The sequence below is a fragment of the Typopeltis vanoorti genome, chromosome 10, assembly GCF_054136105.1.
Source record: "Typopeltis vanoorti isolate ZY-2024b chromosome 10, IOZ_Tvanoo_1.0, whole genome shotgun sequence".
Taxonomy (NCBI): Eukaryota; Metazoa; Arthropoda; class Arachnida; order Uropygi; family Thelyphonidae; genus Typopeltis; species Typopeltis vanoorti.
In genome coordinates, this window is record NC_143558.1 from 50,919,350 (window position 1) to 50,943,790 (window position 24,441).

The 24,441-nt window shown below is 36.4% G+C and overlaps 1 protein-coding gene across 2 annotated transcripts in view; it reads left to right on the top strand.

Annotated features, from left to right (window-relative positions):
• Nucleotides 1-24,441, top strand: part of LOC150102412 (uncharacterized) — a 261,771-nt gene that overhangs the window by 52,685 nt on the left and 184,645 nt on the right. For both annotated transcript variants that reach the window (XM_090399631.1, XM_090399632.1), the window contains exon 3: nt 24,103-24,182. In XM_090399631.1, the coding sequence (XP_090255757.1) occupies nt 24,103-24,182 (80 nt within the window). The remainder of the gene's footprint in view (nt 1-24,102; nt 24,183-24,441) is intronic.

The window sequence follows — 24,441 nt, forward strand, 5'->3', positions numbered from 1 at the left end:
CATAAAAAATTATTAATTGATATAAGACCACAGAGAGTCAGGGAAACTGAAATCTGATGGGAGAATGTGTAAGAGCAATAATATTAGATAACTATGGTAATGATGGAATAGTTATTATTATGGAAATGATTATGAAGAGAGAACAATGTTTGTCCATTTCAGATCTATCAAGCATGTGTAATGATGTCTGCATAAGTAAAGAACTAGATAAGAACAGAGATCTGCAAGTTGTCAAACTGTGTCATGCAGACCATAGACAAGGGTATGCAAAAGAGCATGCAGGTAATTTATTATGTCTCTATATGAATGCTAGGAGTATCAGAAACAAAGGAGTAGAGCTTGTTGCCCTAGGTAATATATTGGGACCTCATATTGTAGGCATTAGTGAGACCTGGCTAGCAGAAGCAGATGTACTAACTGATATTGAATGCAAAGGGTGTATTTTTAGGAAGGATAGACAAGATAGGAGAGGAGGAAGCGGGCTGCTAATGATATCAGATGACTTGAATCCAGTTAGAGTTGAGACTTGTGACTGCAATACTAGTAACATTTTACATTTTTTCATGTGGCAGTGAGTTTGAAACCATCTGGTATGAGGTGGAATCTAACAAGACTAAATACATAGCAGGATGTTGTTACAGACCTGGTGGATCAGTTGCTAGTGACAAAGAAATGCATCACCAAATTTTCATTTAAAGACGTTACTATTCCGCCTTGAGTTGGTGACAGTGATCATGTGGTACTCACTTGGAAAATGGCTAGGTTTATGAATGTTCCATTCAGAAAAAGGTTACATGCTGAACTACAAAGTAGAAATTATGACCACCTGAGCGGGTATGCTGGATCCAATAACTGATACCATGTACCATGGTATCAGTTATTGGATGGGAAGGATATTGACAGTGTTTGGGAAGTGTTTAAAAAATACTTAAATGGTGTGATATCAGAATGTCTCCCTATAGTTTGGAGAATAAACAGAGTTGGAGTAAAATGGATATGTAATCTAATTAAGCAAGAAATTTGAAAGAAAAAAAAAATGTGGAAGGAATATCGTGTGCATAAGGATGATGTCAGTTATGATAATCATAAGTAGCAGGCCAGAATAGTCACAAGTGTTGTACAGAAAGCTAAGTCAGAGGTTGACAAGGGGAAGGGGATACAATATGATACTTTTGGATTTTGCTAAGGCTTTTGACAGAATACAGCATGGAAGACCTGCATAAATTGGAGCATATGGGATTGGATTATAAACTATTGGCATAAATAAGAGGATGGCTGACAGACAGATATCAAAAAGTTGTATATAGGGGGTGTGAATCTGCAAAATTCAAAGTAACTAGTGGTGTGCTTCAAGGATGTCCTTGGTCCATTGTTATTCAATCTGTACATTAATCACATTGGGAAGGATTTGACATGTGACATACAGCTATTTGCTGATGATGCAAAGATAGGTAGGTTGATCAGAAGTGCTGCTGATATGCAATACTTGCAGAATGATTTGACTAGGCTGGAATTGTGGGCATGTGAAAATGGCTGTTATTTCAATGTTAATAAATGTACGGTCATGCACTTTGGTGTAATATGATATCCAATGTCATATTACGTTGGTGGGATTATGCTTCAAGAAACTGATGAGGCAAGGGATCTCAGAGTTTTAGTAGACAGGAAATTGAAGTTCAAAGATCATATAGCAGAAATTATAAATACAACTCAGAGAATAATGGCAATGCTGAAATTTGCCTCTTTACAAGGTGTTGATTAGACCTCACTTGGACTATTTCATGCAGGTCTGGTCTCCTGGTTTCCATGGTGATTCTGATACAGTGGAGAGAGTGCAAAGGAGAGTGTGAAAAATGATATCAGGATTGTGGACGTCTGACTACGAAGACAGTCTGAGAATTTCTAAGCTGCAGATACTAGCAAATAGGAGAAAGAGGTGTGATATGATTGTGACTTACAAACTTCTGAAAGGATCATACAGAATTTCAGTGGATGGAACTTTTTATTTTATGGAGGAGGATGGGGAAAGGATGCGAGAGCATCTATGGTAATTAGGAATGAATGCTGTGAAGAAGGGGGTTACAGCTAAATGTTTCGCTAATAGCATGGTGTGTGATTGGAATGGATTACCTTTGGATGTTGTGTATGCAAGTAGAGTGAATGAATTCAAGAAAAGGGGATGACAGCTGGTGTGAATAATATGGCCATCCTCGATGAGTTCCTGACTATCTGGAGGTCTGTCTTAATTATTATTATTATTAATATTATCATTATTATTAACATTTGACCTCCATGGAGTCAGAAACTCCTTGTGGAAAGTATACACTGTTGCACACAATGCTCATCCAACTGTTCTTTAAACTGATTCAATGTGTCTGCATTCACAACACACTCAGGCAATGCATTCCACTCACCAACCACTCTCCATTCAAAGAACCTTCTCCTCACTCCTTTGCTCACACTCTCCTTATGCAGTTTCCAGCGATGATCTCTTGATCTATCCCTCCTATTCACGAGCCTCGGCAACTTACATTCTCTCTATCTGTCCTCATACTCCACATTCCAAAGACCACTGACCACCTTTGTGAATCTGCTCTGGTCTCTTTCTAACATATTCTCTTTCATAAAAACCTGGCGACCAAATCTGGGCACAATAATACATATAAGGCCTGATCAAGGCCTTATACAATGGCATCATAATCTCTCTATTTCTGCATGTCAGAGTCTTCTGCATCATATCCTTTTTTAATGTGACATCTTCACAACTTGTGCAATGTGGTGCCTGAAATTTCAGGTCCTTGTCCACCACCAGTCCAAGATCTCTCATTTCCTCCACCTCCTTTAAAGTTTCCCCACCAAGTGTATTCTCTGCATCCCATCGTTGCTTACCAAATCTCTAAACCTTACACTTTGCAACATTGAATTGCAGTTCCACTCACCTGCCCATTCATGCAATCTATTCAAGTCCTCTTGTAAGGCCATAACATTTGCTTGACTCTGCATTGCTCTCCCCAGTTTTGCATAATCTGTGAACAGCTGCATATCACTAGTTAAACTCACCACAATATCATTACCATACAAAATGAACAACATTGATCCCAAAATGGACCCCTGCAGTACACTACTAGTGACCTTTCTCTTTTGGGATAATGCACCCCATATACAACTTTCTGATACCTATCTGACAGCCAGTCACTGATCCAACTCAGAACTCTGTTATCCAATCCCATCTGTTTCAGTTTATTTAACAGCCTATCGTGTGGCAGTCTATCAAAAGCTTTTGCAAAATCTACGTTACCACTGTGCATGCATCTCCCTTGACCAAGACATTTGTCACCCTTGTTATATTACATAAGTAAGTTAGTAAAACATGATTTCCCTTTAATAAACCCATGCTAATAACCACAGAGAATACTACTACTACTATCAACCCATTTCTGTATCCTACTTCTCACCAATCTCTCCAGGATCTTCACTACAACTCCAGATATACAGACCGGCCTATAATTTGAAGCTACAGCCTTATCACCACCTTACCCTTCTTCCACTACCTTGGAACCTGTGCTATTGCAAGACTTTTATTAAACAGTGGAACTGTTATTAATAAGTGAAACATAATTGGTTGAGAATGATATCCTGATGGGAATAGAAATGGATGGATACAATGGTTTTTGTTAGGACAGAAAGGAGCAGAAGGGAGGGGGAGGGAAGCTGTTGATAATAACAGAAGAATTAGGTCTGCACAAGGTGGAGATGCAAGGTATAATGTGGAAACAGCAGTGGGTTTTGAAGCAGTGTAATGTGATATAAATGTTGGCGGGATGAGATCTCTAGATAGATAGATATTGCTATAGGTCAGGATAAACATAGGCAACTTACTTAGTGAACACAGGAAAAGTAATCATTGTAAGTTTAATTATGGTTATATAGATTAGAATGAACAGACTGCATCTGGGAATAAGGAAAATTTACTTCTTGGTAAAACGAACTTCTTTGACTGTATATAATTATAATTATTATTATTACACCTTCCATAGAGTCGGCAGACTCATTGTGGGAGGATCATTCAACTGACAACATATTTATCATATAGAATTTTAAAATCCTTAACACTCCCTACATTAACAACACATTCTGGTTGCATGCCATTCACTGACAATTCTCCATGTAAAAAATCTACTCCTCACACCACTCTTCATGACACTTTTACATAACTTTTTATAGTCCCTCTGGATTATATTATGATAAAATCTCTCATTAACTTAAATGTCTCTCTATCATATCACCTCTTTTTCCTCCTTTCCACCAAACTCTGCAATCCAAATTTCTTCAGTCTCTCTCCATAGCCAGCAGTCCAACGTTCCGACATTGTCTTAGTCACTTGTCTCTTAATTCTTTCCAGTCTCTCCACGTCACATTGAAAATGAAGGTAACCAGAACTGAACACACAGTATTCCAAGTGTCGTCTGACCAGTGGCACAACCATTTCCTTATCCCTACATGTTAGAGTGCTTCTTATCATAGCAGCACTACAATATGCAGCCTTTGCAACATTAACAATATGCTCTCTAAACTTCATTCTATTGTCAACCGTCACTCCCATATTTTAATCTTATCCACTTCTTGCAGTACAGCCCCATCGATATAGTACACAGCCTTATATTTCTGCACTCCAAAATGCAACATCTTGCACTTATTGATATTAAAACTACAACCCCCACTCCTTTGTCCAAGTAAAAAGTCTATTCAAATCTTCCTGAAGGGAATTAACATCAACAGTGCTACTTATAATTCTTCTCAACATTGCATCATCAGCAAACAACTGAAGATCCACAGTCAGTCCACATGATATATCGTTTACAAACAAGTTAAACAGCAGGGGGGGGGGGCCCAAGAACAGAACCCTGGGACACATCACTGGTTACCCTCCTTTTTTGAAGCATTGCTCCATCATACACTACCTGCTGGTATCGTTCAGAGAGGCAATTTCTGATCCATCTAACCAATATACTATCTATTCCCATCCTCAATGTACACCTCTATGTGGTAGTCTATCAAATGCTTTTGCAAAGTCCAACAATATCAAAATAATAATAATAATATGATTCTCCCTTATCTAACACACTTGTCATAAAATGCAAGTAAATTACTAAAACAGGACCTACCCTTCACAAATCCATGTTGACAATCATAAAGAATGCTATGTCCATCAACACAGTCAAGTATTCTATTCCTTACCAATCTCTTCAACACCTTGACCACAACTGCAGTTATACAGACTGGCCTATAGTTGGAGACTTCTGACTTAGAACCATGCTTGTGGAGTGGTACTATTTTGCTTTCTTTCCACTCCTTAACCCTTTAATTGCTACGGTCGAGTTAACTCGAGCACGGAAAATAATGATGCCCTCAAGTGGACATCCTTTGCAGATTATGTAAATTTTATAAAACACTATTATTGCCATTTTTGTGAGTGAACAAGTATATATCAAGAATGTATGATGTTGTCTGGACTTCTTACTTGTAAGAATTTTAATTGATTTTATTTATAAATTTTTTGCAAAATTAATTCAGTACATGGGACAATGTCAATAGAATATAAAGTCAGCAGTTAAAGGGTTAAGAATCCTACCCACTGCAAGACTTTCATTAAATAACCTTGCTTGATTTCACTGTTATTCATTTCACTTCTACTCTATTTACTTGCTTAACCCTTGGTATGCAGTCATTATTATTATTATTATTATTACCACCCCAAGACCTCATGGAGTCAAAGACTCATCTGGGAGGGCCTTTTATCACACACACACACAGCTCATCATACTCTGTTTTAAACACAGTATGATGAGCTTGTTTCATCACTTCCCAAAAAAGTACCTCATGATCACTCACACCAACCGGTGGCAGTGTCAACACCTCATTAACAACTACATCTTGTTAAGTTATCACCAAATCCAAAACATTGAAGCCTCTAGTTGCTTCAATAACATTTTGCTTAAGATACTTATATCTCAGAAATTCCACAAACTCACTCTCCTTGTTTCCATACACTATCTCCTCCTCCTCCTTCCCTTTTATGTTCCTGTAATTATGAAATAATTAAACCAGGAATCAGTAATAGAGTGGATGAGAATAATGTTTAAAAAGGATATTTTGTTATCTTTTTCAGTTTCCATAGTGAATAATAATAATTATTATTATTATTATGTGACACCTCCAGGGAGTCCAAAGACTCATCGAGGGAGGACACCTACTCTACATCTTTCTGTCTCCACCACTGCATCTACCAACTACACCAACGCCATCTATCGCCCGGCACCACCACCAATAGTATTTCTACAGACAATCATAAACATCCATGCCCATGGCGGGATTCAAACCCGCAGCCTTTTGGCTGGAGAGCAGATACGCTAACTGCTCGGCCAACTAGGCTGGCAAAATTTGATATGAGGGTGTAACGTATTGATTTTAGCTAAAAAAAAAAAAAAGTAGGTAAGGAATCTAAATTGTGAGGCCACACAGCAAAAATGTCGTCTGTATATCTAACACAAAATGAAGGTTGAGGGTTTAATAGAGGAAAAAAGGATATCTTCCAAGTGTTCTAAATAAAATTTATTTATAAAATTCACAAACCTATCTCTCAAAGAGACTTTACAAGTAGTTACTGATATTTTCCAATAAGATATATAAGACTATTCGAATTCATGATGCATTCCATATATTTCTTGTGTCAAAACAAATTCTACAAGCAGGTAGAAGGAACTGCAGTGGGAAGTCCATTCTCCCCTTCTTTAGCCAACTTTTATTTAGATCATTGGGAAAGTTTGATCCAAATAACACATTAATTTTTTTTTTTTTGATGATAATATAAATTACAAAATTATTTTATAATCACTTTCATTATTATTATTATTATTATTACCCCAAGACCTCATGGTGACAAAGACTCATCTGGGAGGTCCTTTTATCACACACACAGCTCATCATACCGTGCCTTGAACACATTCAAACTCCTTGCAGACACCACACACTCAGACCAGGGATTCCAATCATTTACAACTCTGCACGAAAAAAACCTTCCTCTCACTTCCCTACTCACATCCTCTTTATACGGTTTCCAGGGATGACCTCTGGTTTTCCCCCAATCTCCCACTATTTTCTGTAGAACTTCTCCAGCATTGATCCTATAACAATCCCTTGCCAACTTGTAGGTCTCTATCATATCTCGCTCTCTTCCTCCTGTCCACCAGACTCTGCAAATTACATCTTCTCAATCTTTCCTCATACTCGACATTCCAGAGGTCAGACCTTAGTCAGTCTCCTTTGGACCTTTCCAACATCTCTTCATCCTTTTGAAAATCTGGTGACCAAATCTGGGCACAATAGTCCATGTGTGGCCTAATCAAAGCTGTATACAACGGAACAAGAATTTCCCTACTTCTACGTGTCAGTGTCCTCCACATCATTCCCAGAAGCCTTTGTGTTGTCATACATTGCTTTTGTCAGATACTGCCCTGTGAGTTTCCATGTATTGTCAACATCTTTTCCGCTCAGTTCATATACCCAATACTGATGCTAACTGACTACAGAGCTTCCTATAATCACCTGCTTTATACTTTCTCGTGTATCCATATTTGACAGTAACCTTTTCTTGTTTCATCACTTCCCAAAAAGTACCTCATGATCACTCACACCAACCGGTGGCAGTGTCAACACCTCATTAACAACTGCATCTTGTTAAGTTATCACCAAATCCAAAACATTAAAGTCTCTAGTTGCTTCAATCACATTTTGCTTAAGATACTTATATCTCAGAAATTCCACAAACTCACTCTCCTTGTTCCCATACACTATCTCCTCCTCCTCCTTCCCTTTTATGTTCCTGTAATTAAAGTCTCTCATCAGGATCACCTTCTTTTTACATGACCAACTAATTTGCTTAAACATTTCATAATCAGTATTCTATGCATTCCCTGGCCGATAGCAGCATCCTATCAGATATACTAACCTGTTTATTTCAACTTTGCACCACACTGATTCAAAATCTGTGCATGCCCTATCAACTTCCACACTGCAGACACAATTCTTCTGCAATCATTAACAGCATTTCCCCCCCTCCTCTTTTTCACATCTCTATCCTTCCGGAAAATTATATATCCTTCTAATTCTATTTCCGACATCACGTCCTCCTCAGACAACCAAGTTTCACTTATTCTAATTATATTTGGGCATAATGCCTCAAGCAATGCAACAAACAGCTCTCTTGTTTAGAATACTTCTTAATTTTTGTATAAGCATAACAATCCCTGTGTGTTTGAGGCCATTCTACCAGTACCAACATTCTCTATTCTAGCTGCCATACCACACCTTTCTCTTTGGTCTGACCACTCCTGTTTCCCTGATTCTGACTGATTTCCATTCCTACCTGTCTAATCCTTACTTTTATGCATTACATCATCTTGTGCTGCTGCAACCACATCTTCAACCTTATATCCATCTTCCTCCTGTCACACAGTCCATTTATTTGTGGTCTCCCACTTCACAATTTGAATGTGACCATTTTCTACATTAACATCTTGACTCTGTGCCTTCTCAGAAAACAACAGACTTTTTAAATGCCCAACACCAAACCCATTCAAATGTAATTCATAATGGAGGCCACATGAGAATCATGCATTTTAGTTCTAATGATATTGTCAGAGGATCATGAATGGTGATCACCTGGTTTGTGCCTAGCCATTTGAAGACATTTGTGAGGTAAGGATATATGTGGAAGTACAGAGCTGGTGATTATGAAAGCTTATTAGTTAGCTTGCAGCTATAGCATGGAATGAGGAGTCATGCAAAAAGGAGATAAATGATGTTTAGGCACTGACCAAGAACTATTTAAGAGCATTTGTGTGAGTATAGCAAAGGTCAAAATGCTGGATAAGGTAAGTCTCTCCTGGATGAATAAAGGGATTAAGAATGAAATCTGGAAGAAGAAGGCACTGTTGAATCAATATAAGATGAGTAATGGGTTGCCCCAAGAGTATAAAGAGCAAAATAGGAAGGTCTCATTTGGTAGGATTGGTAAGGACAACAAAAGTATAATTATTATTCTTATTATTATCTGAGATGTTTAGGGAAGCAAGGACATATTAAGGAAGCTCATACATCACTCACACCAGCTGTCATACCTTCTCTTAAACTTTCATTGTGTAGAATTTATGGAGGAAGACACTCATGTTTGGAGTAATTACTTTACTTACTAGTAAGCAAATAACACTTTACATTTTGACCTCTATGTTGAGGTCATCAGGAAAACATATATATGAACAGGATACAAGCTATATGATACTAAAGTAAGCAAAATCTAAATGCTTTGCTAATTGTTTACACTAGCCTGACCTTTGGTAAAAAAAAAATAATAAAATAAAATATATATGTATATAAAAGCAGTTAAACTCAAGGAGTTGGTAGGTCATTTCTCTCTCCTACATAAAAAATCATCAACAAAATTAAAAACATCACACTCAGCAATGAATATACACCCTCTTTCCAAAAAGAAACCGAACTTTTAATAGAAAATAAAACACACGCCAATTATAATTATTCAAATCATTTATTTCAATCAATATATTCTCCCTCAGCTTCGATACAGCGTTTGGCATGGTCAATTAATTCTTTAAATGAGTTTTTTATATCAGTTTTTGGGATACTGTTGAGGGTTGTGGTTACTGCTGCTTGAACATTTTCAATGGTGTCGTATTGTTTTCCTTTCATCGGCAAATGAAGTTGGGGGAAGAGAAAGAAGTCACAGGGTGCTAAATCAGGTGAATACGGTGAGTGATCCAACACACAAACTTGATTTTTGCTCAAAAACTGTCTCACAATGTTCGAACGATGAGATGGTGCATTATCATGCAAAACATGATAATGCACGTCGCCTACAGCATGAATATCGCATCACGATATTCATGCTGTAGGTGACGAATTCTCGCTATCTAAATCACTTCAAAACTTCGAAATAAAACTCGCCATTGGCCAGGCAGAACGAATTCTTTGTGGATAATGCCCTTGGAATCATAGAAACAAATCAGCATTGTCTTTACTTTTGACTTCTCCAAGTGACTTTTTTTCAGATGCCTCTCTTCTGGTGGTCTCCACTCAGCACTCTGGCCCTTTGTTTCGGTCTAATACTCAAAACACCACGTTTTGTCACCAGTAATGATCGTTTCAAGGAGTTGGTAGGTCATTGAGGACATCAAGGAAGTTTGAATCCTTACAAGCGGTTTTAATGAGGTTCTTGCAGTTCGATTTGATACATTTTTTGGTCATCGGTCAACTTGTGGGGAACAAATCGCAAATTCAATTTATGAAGTGCAAACTCTTGGTGCAAATGTTGTGCACAGTTGATTTTGGAATCCCCAATTCATCTTCAATCAATCTCATGGACGATTTCGGGTTTTCTTTGATGAAATCATGCACTTTTTGGATGTTAACTTTGTTCAGTCCAGCTTTTCGTCGTCCTCAAGTGTGTCATGACCACTCTGAAATCGCTTAAACCACTCGCTAACTTGAGTACAGGATAAGCATTCATCACTGTATGCTTCTTTTTGAAGCATTTAATGTGTTTCAGTAAAACTTTTACCAAATTTAACACAAAAGTCAATCGCAGCACTCTGTTTGAAACTCATTTTCTGACCGTTTGTTTAAAACACAGTCACTCTTGGCGCTATAACTCAGCTTCTAATAAAACAAATGCCATAAACAGTTGACACAACAATAATGAAACTTGCTGCTTTTGACAACAAAAAGATACAATTGCGCCACTTTCTATTTTTGAAACGTTCGGTTTCTTTTTGGACAGAGGGTGTATATTAGTTAGCGTTGATGTAACTGCCCTTTTTACTAATATCCCAATCAATGATACTATTCTTATCATACAGAACATATTTCTGCCAATATCAATGCTCTCTTTGCCCACATATTTCACTCTGGGTGTTTTGAGTTTTTGTGTGGCAGAATAATTTCTAGTATTGCCATGGGTTCACGGCTCTTCCCTCCCCCTCCTCAGCTAACTTTTATATGGAAGACGTCTAACAACAAGCTCTAGATTCGGCAAGCTTAAAGCCCGAAGTCTGGCACTTGGATATGTTGATGATATATTTGTCATTTGGCCTCAAGGCTGTGAAACATTAAATACATTCCTAAGTCACCTACAAAAATAACACAAACATATCCAATTTACCATCGAGATTGAAAACAATAACTTTCTTCCTTTTCTAGACACACTTGTCACACGTCTTCCCTCAGGCTTCCTTTCATTCATAGTCTACTGCAAACCTATTACACTAGCAATTACATACACAAAAATTCCAATGTCCAATACAAAAACTAGTGTTTATCACTATATCCTCAAACCTAGAGTCTTAAACAATTTGCTCCATTGAGCAGACACTGAAGAAGGAATTTGAAATTATTAGCCAAATGTTCATAATAAAAATGGCTACAACAACAAAAAAAAAACAGTTCACAAGATCCTCCACAATAATGCAATGAAAAGCAAAAAAGATTACAGGAATGCCATAAGCATATCATCATCTTCTCTTCTTCTTTTCCAACCTTTTGGTTCTGTCCACTGCTGAACGAAGGTCTCCCCCATGATTTTCCAGACCACTCAGTTTTCTGCCTCTCCCATCCATCTCACCCCTGCAATTTGTTCCAATTCATCTCAACACTTTCTTCTCAGTCTTCCTCTCTGTCTTGCTCCATCCATTGGTCTCCACTCTGTTGTTTTTCTAGTCCATCTCCCATTACTGCATCTGGCAATATGGCCAGCCGATCTCCATTTAGCCTGTAATGTATTTTACAATATCCATGACACCTGTTTGAGATCTTATCCAAGTATTTGTCTTCCTATCTATTAATGTTATTTTTAGCATACTTCTCTCCATGCAATGTTGCGTTGTTCTCTGCTTTTTGTTTAGGGCTTCTGTTAAAGTTCATGTTTCTCCTCCGTATGTTAGGACAGGAAGTATGCACTGGTCGAAAGCTTTCCTTTTTAGATTCATAGGGATGTCACTTCTGAATATATCTCTCATTTTCTCATAAGCCATCCATCCAAGGTGAATTCTTCGTTCAATCTCTTTTCTTTGGCAATCTTCAAAGGATAACAATTGGCCCAAATATACATATGAAGTAACTTGCTGTATTTCATATTTTCAACCTTGACAGTTCTATGGTTTATGTACTTCTTCATCGTTATTTTTGTTTTTTCTCTATTTATTTTTAATCCAATTACTTTGGAGGCTTCATTTAGCTGATTTAGCCTTTCTTCCAGATCTTCAAGATCTTCAAGATTATCTGCTATTAGGACAATATAATCTGCAAATTTTAGATGATGCATCCTTTCCCCATTTATTATTTTCCTTTTGTTTCCCAATCAAGGCTTCTAAAGACTTCCTCTAGTGCAGCTGTAAATAATTTGGGAGATATGGTGTCGCCTTGCCAGATGCCGTTTTGTATTGGGAACTTTTCACTGTTTTTATATAATTTAATTACAGAAGTTGCATTATTGTAAATATGTTTTAGTGTTTCAGTATATGGTTTCTCAGTTCCCTGGGTTTCAAGAGCTTTTAGTGTTGTAGATGTTTTAACAATCAAATGCTTTTTCGTAGTCTATATAGGCTACAAAAACCCAGACATAAGGGTTGTATTCAATTGATTTTTCAATGAGCTGTCTTAATGTGTGAATATGGTCCAAAGTATTGTAATTCTTTCTAAATCCAGCTTGTTCACAGGATTGCATTCCCTTTAGTTTAGATTTTATTCTATTATTTATAATTTTTGTGAAGACTTTATATGGTGGGGAGTAGGCTTATAGGTCTGTAGTTTTTAATTTCTTCCTTATTGCACTTTTTAAAAATTAATAGTAGAAGTGAATTATTCCAATTTTTTGGAATTTTTCTCTGAATTTGTTAAACTCTTTAACAAATTTAGGCATTTGTTAAAGAGTTTAATCAGCTGTTTGATGACAGGGTTTCCTCCCAGTTTTAAGAAGCCTACCATAATTCCATCTTCTCCTGGGGCCTTTCCATTCTTTATTTCCCGCAGTGCCATTTCCACTTCACCTTGTAAGATCTCGGGGCATCATGTTCTTCTTCACTGGAGTTATCCATAGATGATTCTTGGATGTCTCAGTCCTTGTCTTCATAGAGTTCATTATAAAATTCCAGAATTCTTTTGATTAATGCATCTCTATTTTTTATCAGTTCACCATTTTTCCCTCTTACAGCAGCTATTTCCTTTGTTCCAACTGATAATGTTCATCTTAGGACCTTCATATTACTATTGGTTTTTATTGTTTCTTTAAGTTTCCTAGTATTATACAATCTAATTTTATGTTTCATCCTTTTACGTATAGTTTTACAAATTTTCGTATATTCTATTTTATTGGTGTCATTCAAATCTCTTTTCATATCTCTTCTTTTCTTCATCAGATCTAAGGTTTCCTGTCTTAGTTTTTCCTCTCCTTTGTGCCTTTTTACACCTCCTATTTCTAGTGCACAATTCAAGATAGATTTTGTTAAGATTTCATTAGCATCATCGATGGTAGTAGCTGTGTTTAACTTTTTTAGTTCATTTTTGAGTGTTTATCTATAACAGCCTTTATTGTGGTAGAGATTTTGTAGATTCACTAAATTGGTCTTTTTTATTATGAGCTTATTCTGTTCCCATTTTTTGTTGATCCATACTTTTGCCCTTACTAGTCTGTGGTCACTTCCTGTATTAAATGTATTAAGCACTTCAGTATTATTTATTATATATCTTCTGTTGGAGAGGATGAAGTCTATTTCATTGTAAGTTTGTCCATTTGTGCTTCTCCAAGTCCATTTTCAGTTGATTTTCTTCTTGAAAAAGTGTTCATAATAAAGAGGTTATTTTCTTCTGCGAATTGAATAAATCTTTCTCCTCTTTCATTCCTCTGTCCAAATCCAAATTTACTGATGGAGTTCAGATGGTCATCTCTGCTTCCAATCTTGCCATTATAATTATGTAGAATTCTTTAGAATTATTTAATGTGGATTCTAATGTTTCATAGAAATCTTCTATCTCTTCATCTACATGGTCCATAGTTGGGGCATATGTTTGTATAATTTTCAGTTGGTATCTTTTATTTATGAAGAGACTTAGTTCAGCTATTCTTGATGTTATTTTATTTACAAACAGGACATTGTCCTTGATTGTTTTATTTATTAGGAATCCTAGAAGTTGAGTTTCTGTCACATTCATAGTAGTAGTAGAGTAGATGTCAATCTTAAGGCAATTTTTAATCATCCACAACTTAAATATGACATTAAGGCAACTTTCAAACGTCACTACATAAATACAACGTTAAGCAACTTTCAACCATCCTGTAAAATTAATAAGTATACTGAGCTCATCCAAAGATCCCTTTCCTTATCTCGCCTACCCAGCGGTTTACAAAATTCAGTGCACCTTACATAGGGGAAATTTTTTTATTGGGATGGTGTTAGCACACCATCCCAATAAAAAAATGACAAACATAAACAACCACATTAAATTCCTCCACTAAATGTAAATCAGGCTTGTCAGACTATACACTTCAAACATATCAACTGAAAAGGTATGAAGTCCTTACACTGGACCAAAACCAGTTTTCAAAGAAAATTGATGAAGCTTGTGAGATGCTAAAACATCATCCTAGTCTCAGCAAGAATGATGGATAGTAATTCCAAGAAAATTCCAAAAGAGGACCCATCTACAAAGGGAGGAGCCGATATATCATCCAGAATATATAGCAGAATCCCAACACGATTGAAAAAAATCTGTTAGAGATATGTCGGACCTCAAACCGTTTACATGATAAGGTGGTCAGCTCTACGCCCTGTGTATCCTGTAGTGTTGAGTTCTCAAGGCCGGTTTGCCTGCTTTGCAGGATGAAAAATCCCAGGATAAACTGGGGAAAAAGTCCACATCCAAGACCGGCTAACTTGGCTATGTCTGAGGAAAGACCTTCAGCTCTTCACGTCACCGACGGCAATCAAACCTAGGAAACTCCTTCCCTAGGCATATGGTTGCAAAAGCACACAGCCACTAGGCTAACCTCATGGTCTATGAACTTGTTCACACAAGATGTACTCACAGTTTGAACAGACATACTTTACCACCCACTCTCTGCTCTATGAGAGAAAAATCTAGCTTTCACCCCTTTCTTAACCATACACAAACTTAACTTCCACAGATACCCTCCCCTCCCCCTTGTCACCTTCCCACCTTCCATATGACAAACAATGTCTTCATTCTATAGCCAATAGCACATATTCAAAAGGTTATAGACCTCGTCATATCATCCCTCTTTCTCCTGTATACATCTATATGCTCTCAATCTGTTCTCATAATTTACATTCCATAATCCCAAATCATGTTTGTAGCTTTGCTTTGCACCCTTTCCACAGCTTCTTTATTCCCTCCAAATCCAGGAGACTAAATCTGCACACCAGATGTGATTGTATCAATCCTTGTAAAGAGGCAAAAGGACTGCCTTATCCTTACATGCAAATGTTTGTTTCAGTATCATAGGTATCCTCTGATTTGTGTTTCCAATTTTTCCTATGTGACCTTTGAACTTCAAATTCCTGTCCACTATAATTAAGATCCCTAGCTGCATCAGTTTCCAGGTACGTCATAGAGGTCTTCTTTCCTCTTGGCAATACAAAAACTAACCTTCTTACCACACTGGTGTCTTTCACTCTCTTCAATAATCTTCTGATATGCAATCTTACATTCACCCCAAGCCCAACCAAGTCATTCCTTCCAGCTACAATTACTACCTCCTTCGCATGCTTACTTCTCATTGCAGCAGCTCAATCATCCTGTTCATTCTCCCTACTGGAAAACAGACATTGTGCACCCTCTCATCCACCACACCTTTTATATAGTGTGATTCTTGAGTCATTCACTTTTTATTCTTTTGTACCCTTCCATTCATATCCACCATATGTGTAATTTCATTCTGTGCATACCTCATGTCATTCCTCATCTTAATCATTTCATTCTTCAACTCTTGCATTCCAGCAGTCATTCCTGCTGTTGCTTCATCAGTCAGACTTTCTTCCATTTCCACAGTTTGGCAGCTCTTGTTTCAACAGCAGGCACACTTCCACTTCTGTAATTATCTCCAGTTTTCCTTTTTTAATTATTTCCATATTCACAATTACATTCTCCATGCTCATATTCTCATGCTCACTCTTATGGCTATCATTATTAGTCTTACTCCTTCACTGCCTTTCATCTGCTATTCTTCACTTCTGGTTCCCGACTTTCTTTCAAATCACCGCAATCCATTAATGTGTCACACTTTCTACAGTCAATCTCTCACTTCTCTTCTTTAATCTCCCAACAAACACCTCTGCCTTATTTGGCCACACACATATATATTACACTCCTGAAAATGAACCATCTTGGTAAAATTGACACTACTCACTTCTCATACTGTGCATCTGGATGACCTTGTTTTTACTGCCATTTTTGCCTCCTTCAACTGTTATTCTAAAAAAGTGCTTCAAACTGATTCACTTTCATAAGCAAAGTGGGTATTAGATCCATCATTATTTCAAAGCTGAATGTAGAAACTATGAAAGTTATGTAAGGTAATGAGAGTTTATTTTTCACTTGGTTAGACTATAATAAGTTTAGTTTAATCCTTTATCCAAGTGTTAGCAAACAAAGTTTGTGCCTGAAAGTATCTTCAGGACTGGGGTAAGGTAGTGCAACACCAGGCAACTCGTTGCAAAGGTGGAGAGCTTTCTCCACCTTTGCAACGAGTTGCCTGGTGTTGCACTACCTTACCCCAGTCCTGAAGATACTTTCAGGCACAAACTTTGTTTGCTAACACTTGGATAAAGGATTAAACTAAACTTATTATATAAGGTAAGTTTACCAGAGATCTTATGGGAATACACTTTCCTGCATTCACGAGTTGCCTTAGTGTGGACTACTTAAAAGACATAGCCACTGTCCAAGTGTCTATATATTCACCTTTTATTAGTCCATTTTGATAAGATTTCACTGGCCTGACAACTGTTTCGAACTGGTTGGTTCCCTTCAGAGACTAGCAGAAACCTTAAGAGAGCAAAAACTCTTGTTCAGTATAAACGAACTTGAAATGTCAGAGAAATGTATTTTTCATAAGCGAACTGTCTCTGTCGGTGCATAAAAGTAATTATGAAAATAAAGACCCAAAAGGCTTCATTTCGGTGATGCTAAATTATATAAGCAAAGTGGATATTAGATCCAGCATTATTTCAAAGGTGAATTTAGAAACTATGAAAGTTTCGTAAGATAAGTTGACCAGAGGGCTTACAGGAATATATTCCCCAGCATTCATGAGTTACTTTAGTATGGACCACTTAAAAGACATAGGTGCTACCCAAGTGTCTATATATTCACCTTTCATTAGTCCATTTTGATAAGTTTTCACTGGCCTGGCAGCTGTTTCAAACTGGTTGGTTCTCTTTAGAAACTAGGCAGTTACACTCAATCTCACCATCCTTCTCTCTTCCATGATGATCTAGTTAGCCTGACCATGATAAATAATTTTTTCGATGCTAAATGTGTTGAAGCGCAGCCATCCCTCTCATACAAGCCTTTTCTACCATCAAATCCACTTTACACATTCAAAAATTCTGAGCAGAAATATGAGTAATATGAACAGAAATTAATACAACTCAGGCCAAGAAAAATCCTAGAAAGTTCTTAGAAAGAACATTATGATAAGATGATGTGAATGGATGAAAATGGTGTATTGGTAACTCCTGTAAATGTCATCGGAGAGTTTTTCATGAGTAGTTCATCAGGATGTTTCATTCTCATTGAAGAAGCTCGAGTGTAGAAGGAATGGGAAAAGATGACTGATCAAGAAGTATATGAGTAATTAAGTAAACTCGATGTCAGTTAGGCAGTAGGGCTTGATAATACATCACCATCTATGGAATTAATAATAGATTTATACTTGTTTAATAAAAGTCTTGCAACGGGGCAAGTCCTAATGGAGTGGAAATAGGGTAAAACTGTTCCACTTCACAAAGGTGATATAGACTGAGGCTACAAATTATTCACCAATCTGTGTATATGAAGAGGTCAGTGAGAGCTAGGATACAAAACGAGGTTGATAACAGCAGTAGTCTCTGTGATAGTTAGCATAGGTATATTAATGGGAGGTCTTGTTTTACCAGTTTATTTATATACTATAAGATGATAAATGTATTACAAGGGAGATGCATATAATGCTCTTCTTAGATATTGCAAAGGCCTTTGATAAGATTACAACAAAAGTTGGCAACTAAATTGGAACAGGTGGGGTTAGATACTAGATTATGGAGTTGGATAGGTATCAGCAAGTTGTATAGGAGCATGGTATCCCGAAAGAGGAAAGTTACCAGTGGTATGCCATAGGTGTATGTTTTTGTGACCATTATTAACTTGTATATTAAAGATATTGGAACAGGCTTAACTGGAGATATGCATCTGTTTGCAGATGATGCAAAGTTGGCAGTATCTTTGACAGGGTGTAGCATAGAGGCAGCCTGCCTCACAGCCTGGACTTAATAAGGGTGCTCGTTCAGCCATATTGTGGTAGGCGGCATTGCTATGTAGCAAGTGCTTAAAAACGTTTTTCCAAGTTTAAACTAATTCAGAATTATTTGCGAACAGCAATGACCCATGAAAGATTGGCTGGTCTAGCAACTATATCAATACAGGCAGACATAGCTTATAATTTAAATTTAGAAGAGCTTATAAACAGTTTTATTGTTCGATATCCCCGTAGAGCAAACATTTAATATTATTATGTAATTGTTTTGCATTAATGTTTGTTTCTCTTGTAATAAAAACAAAACAGCAATTGGAGATTTTCTTATAATCCATTAGGGGCGATATTTTTTTTCGCCTCAGGGTGTGATCTACTCTGGCGACGGCCCTGAAGGTTGGGTAGAACAATGAGAAGCCATGCAGATGTTGTTGCCCTGCAGGAGGATCTGAAAAACTATATGTGTGTGTGTGCAAGTGATTGGAACTATCAGTTTAGTGTGGCAAAGTATAAAGTTTTGAAATTTGGTTGGCAAGGATGGTATATATATCCTTGGCTACCTTAAAGTGCATGGATATAATTATGTAATAATAGTAACAGGTATAGACATGATTGAAGATAATCATTAAAAAAAAAGTCATAGTTTGGAATGTTGTTTTTGAATAATGAATCCATTTATTACTACAGCATTTTTTTCTGGACTGGTTGGTTGAGTGAATAGCATGCCACTCTCCAACTATAGGCTGTAATTTCAAATCAAACTATGGACATGGAAGTTTGTGAACATCTTTAGGTGGGAATATGAATTTCACTACTCTATGTAAGACTAACAAGCCTGCTTATTGGAGGCCTGAAGTGTCTTAAATAATTTCTAGTCATTCCAATGATCTACAGAAAAGGTTTTCCAGATTATTTAACCATTAACCCACTCACATATTTAACAGGTGGGATGAATATATATAAAAAAAAAATTGAATCCAATAATTTTTAGTTTATATACTGCATGGAATTTATTTAGTGTTATTATAATAACTTCTGTCATTTTGCCACTAAAAATGATCTGGTTTAAATCAGAATAGAGATGACTCAACAGATGTATTGAGTCATCTCTATTCTGATCATCTCTGGTCACCTTGATAATATCTGGGTGATAAGGAAAGAGTATTGCTTGTAAAATATATATATATATATATATATATAAAACCAAATGAACCAAAATTCAGTGAATACAATGCTAGCACAAGCACAGTTAGGTTTCCTTTAGGGTTTTAGATGCTAATGCTTTGTTTATCTTTGCATGTGCATGTGCTGCTGGCTGCCTTGTTAACATTAGTTTTCATGATTTTTTTAATCGTTTTAAGTGGTGCTCTTAACACTATGGGCAGAAGGAAGGTTCCTTCAGATAGAAACACTATGAGTGCAGAAAGAAGAGGCTTGTTATTACATTAGAGCAAAAATTTGATGTGACTGAACAACATGAACATGATCATAGCAACTCTAAAATAAGACCAAATCTGGGAATGCTTGAATCTACATTACAAAATATTTTAAAACATGCAGTCCCCTGCATGTTTTAAAATAAAACAATTGCAAATAATTGTAAATAAAACAATTGCAAATTAGCTGAGATGTGGATAAAACACTCTGCATCTACCTGCATATGTATGAAGATTTAAAGGAGAAACTAGTTCAGTGTATGGTTTTAAAATATTGCGAAAGACAATCAAAATGTTTCTGTCAGTGTAAGCTTACTTTCAGGAATGATATTTAGATGTTTTTGTTGTTGTTTTTATTTTGCTCTTTATAAGTATTCTGTGACTTTGTTAACAGTTACTTTAAATATAAGTCAATTCTTTTGATCCTTTACTATAATATTTCGTTAACAAACATATGAAACTTATGTTTAAAATTATTCATTGCCTATTTCCTCTGAGCTGGAATCAATTACTATATTTTACACATAAACATATGAATAATGCGAATTTGAATAATGTGATCACTTCATGGGATCATTGACCAAACTAATCAAGCCCTAGCTGTGTATATGTTTAGCATGGATTTGTAAAGGGTGGGATCATTGACCACACTAATCAAGCCCTAGCTGTGTATATGTTTAAAATTATTCATTGCCTATTTCCTCTGAGCTGGAATCAATTACTATATTTTACACATAAACATATGAATAATGCGAATTTGAATAATGTGATCACTTCATGGGATCATTGACCAAACTAATCAAGCCCTAGCTGTGTATATGTTTAGCATGGATTTGTAAAGGGTGGGATCATTGACCACACTAATCAAGCCCTAGCTGTGTATATGTTCAGCATGGATTTGTAAAGGGTAGGTCCTGTTCAGTAATTTACTTTATTTGATAAGGTGAGGAGTGTGTTAGATAAGGAGAATCATATACAGTGATATTCTTAGACTTTGCAAAAGCGTTTGATAGAGTACCACATGATAAGTTGGTGTACAAGCTGCAGAGGATGGGATATATAGTATATTGGTTAGATGGATCAAAGATTGGCTCTCTGAACGATACCAGCAGGTTGTGTATGATGGATCAGTTGTCTCAAAAAAGAAGAGTAACCAGTAGCGCCTCAGGATTCTGTTCTTGGACCCCTACTGTTTAACTTGTTTGTAAATGATATATCATGTGGACTGACTCGGGATCTTCAGTTATTTGCTGATGATGCAAAGTTGGGAAGCATTATAAGTAGCACTACTGATGCTGAATCCCTTCAGGAAGATTTGCATAGACTTTTTACTTGGACAAAAGAGTGGGGTTGTAGTTTTCATATTAATAAGTGCAAGTTGTTGAATTTTGTAGTGCAGAAATATAAGGCTGGGTACTATATTAACAGTGCTGTACTGCAAGAAGCGGATGAGATTCGAGATTTGGGAGCGATGGTTGACAGTAGATTGAAGTTTAGAGAGCATATTGCAAGTGTTGCAAAGACTGTACTTCTTAGTGCTACTATGATAAGAAGTACTCTAACATGTAGGAATAAGAAAGTGGTTGTGCCACTGTATAAAGCACTGGTCAGATCACACTTGGACTGTTGTGCTCAAATTTGGTCACCTGGTTTTCAGTGTCATGTGGAAACATTAGAGAGGATTCAGAGATGAGTGACTAAGACAATATCAGGCTATCAAGAGAGCTTGAAGACATGTGGATTGAAGAGTTTGGTGGATAGGAGGAAGAGAGGTGATATGATAGAGATGTTTAAGTTACTGAGAGGATTTTATCAGATTAATCCAGAGGGGATTATAAAACGAATAGAAGGTGAGGAGCAAAGAACCAGAGGTCATTCCTGGAAGTTATGTAAAAGTGTGGTGAAGAAGGTTGTGAGAGTAGTTTTTACATGGAGAATTGTTAGTGAATGGAATGACCTTAATACTCCTTGCATTAACATGCGTTGTTAATGCAAGGAGTGTTAAGGACTTCAATATTCTACATGATAAATATGTTGTCAGTTGAATGAACCAACCCACGATGAGTCTGTCGACTCCATGGACAGTGTAATAATAATAATAATATATATATACACAGAGAGAGGGGCGGGTGCAGAGTACATGATGATTGTCTTGCGACTTTGGACTGTTAAAGACAGATTGAAGAAATGTGTTCTACATAGCTTGGCAGGTAGAAGAACCAATATGATTAAATGTGTAAGTCGAGAAAATCTTCTTAAATAGACATAAATGAAATATTGCTTAACATAATAGGCAACAGGAGAATGAGAGGCCATCCCTTGAAACTGTATAAGGGTCACTGAAATAAGAAAGTTAAATGGAGACTTTTATAGTGTGTAGTGAATGAGTACAATGTGTTTCTGGAGTGAGCAGGTGGTTAATGCCCAAATCCTGAAAGTCTTCATATGTGCTACAGGTGTAGCACATATGTGGAATATTGCATGATATACAGGAAAACCATTTTGAAATAATGGATATTGCAAATAGATAAAAACAATTGATTCATGTGGAATACGAGGGTGGTCTCAAAAGTTCTCGGCCTCAACATAGATGGCAACACTATTGGCAAGATTTTTTTTTTCTAAGTTGGTACATCTGTCATAAGCATCCATGTGAAATTTCAAGTCATTCTATCAAGTAGTTTGTTTTATACAGCTGTCTGAAGCAAAAGTGTTGTCTGTATCCCATGAAATGGTTAAAATTGAGTATTGTATATCTTATAGAGTATCTTATAAAATTCTTTGCAAAAGAAGGTTTAATGCCAAAAGAAATTCATTCGAAGTAAGAAGGTTTAATGCCAAAAGAAATTCATTCGAAGTTCATAAAAGTTTATGGGCACTCTTCTCCTTCATTTTTGACAATTAAGAAATGGGCTGCCAAGTTTAAACATGGTCGTTCCAGCCTTGAAGATGATCCACGTGAACGACGTCCAGAAAATGTAACAACACCAGAAATCATTGATCAAGTGCATAATATAGTATTGGATGACCAGCAAGTCAAAGTGTGTGAAATTGCCAAGACTATGGGCATTTCAAAAGAATATGCAGGATATATTTTGCATGAAGAATTGCATATGAAAAAGCTTTGCGAAAGATGAGTGCTGCACTTGCTCACAGCAGGTCAAAAATGCACTCGCATGAAAATCTCTGAACAGTGCATGGAGCATTTTGACAAGGATAAAACTGATTTTGTATGTCGATTTATTACTATGGATGAGACTTGGATTCACTACTACACCCCAGAATCCAAACAGCAGTCAAAACAGTGGACAGAAGCCGGTTGTTCAGAGCCAAAGAAGACAAAGTCGGTTCCATCTGCAGGAAAGGTCATTGTATCGGTGTTTTGGGATGCTAAAGGCATTTTGTTTATTAATTATCTTGAAAATGGTAAAACAATAACTGGGGAATATTATTCCGATCTTTTAACCAGACTAAATGAAAAAATTCGTGAGAAAAGAGAAAAGATCTGGTTTGCAGAAGGAAAAAAATCATCATTCATCAGGATAATGCACCTACTCACGAAGGTGTTTTTGGAATGGGAAAATTAAGGGATCTACACTGTGAATTGTTGGAACATCCATCTTATTCCCCAGATTTGGCTCCTTCTGACCTCTATCGCTTCCCAAAACTAAAACTCTTTCTCACTGGTCAGCGTTTTTCTTCAAATCAAGAGGTGATTGCAGCTGTAGAGGAGTATTTTGCAGATCTTAATGAGAACCACTACAGGGACTGGGTAATGTTGTTGGAGCATCTCTGGAATAAATGTATTAGTCTTAAGGCAGATTATATTGAAAAATAAAAATAATTTTTAAATGATGAATTTGTTTTTTTTTTTCATTGTTAGGCCGAGAACTTTTCAGACCCCTTCCCCCGCATATATAGTTCCATTTTTGAAAATGAAAAGTTGCTGTCTTATTTTTTAGACAATACATTATAATTCAGAAAAAAATTCAATCCTATTATAACTTTTTATTGTATAAAGGTTATTTTATCTATATATAGTTTATTAATGAAGATGTGTTATAATTTTAGATTTTGATTCATATTTTAAAGAGTCTCCCACTACTGATTACAGTGAGGAGGAAGATGAGCTGGTGAAGTATAAAGTTCAAGTAAGCAAAAAGTGCAAGATTTATCATATTTCTGAATACATTTGAAACAGTAGTAGTAACAATAAATTAATTGTATTATACTTGAATATATTTTATCACATCATAAAATTACAATTCTGATTAATTAAAATATTTTTAATAATAGACTTGTTCTAGTATGATTAAACAAAATAAAGTCTTTTGTGTTTGTACTTTAGTGGTATGTGATATTCATGGATGGTTGAACATCTAATAAGTTATCTTCTCTTAAAGGACAGAA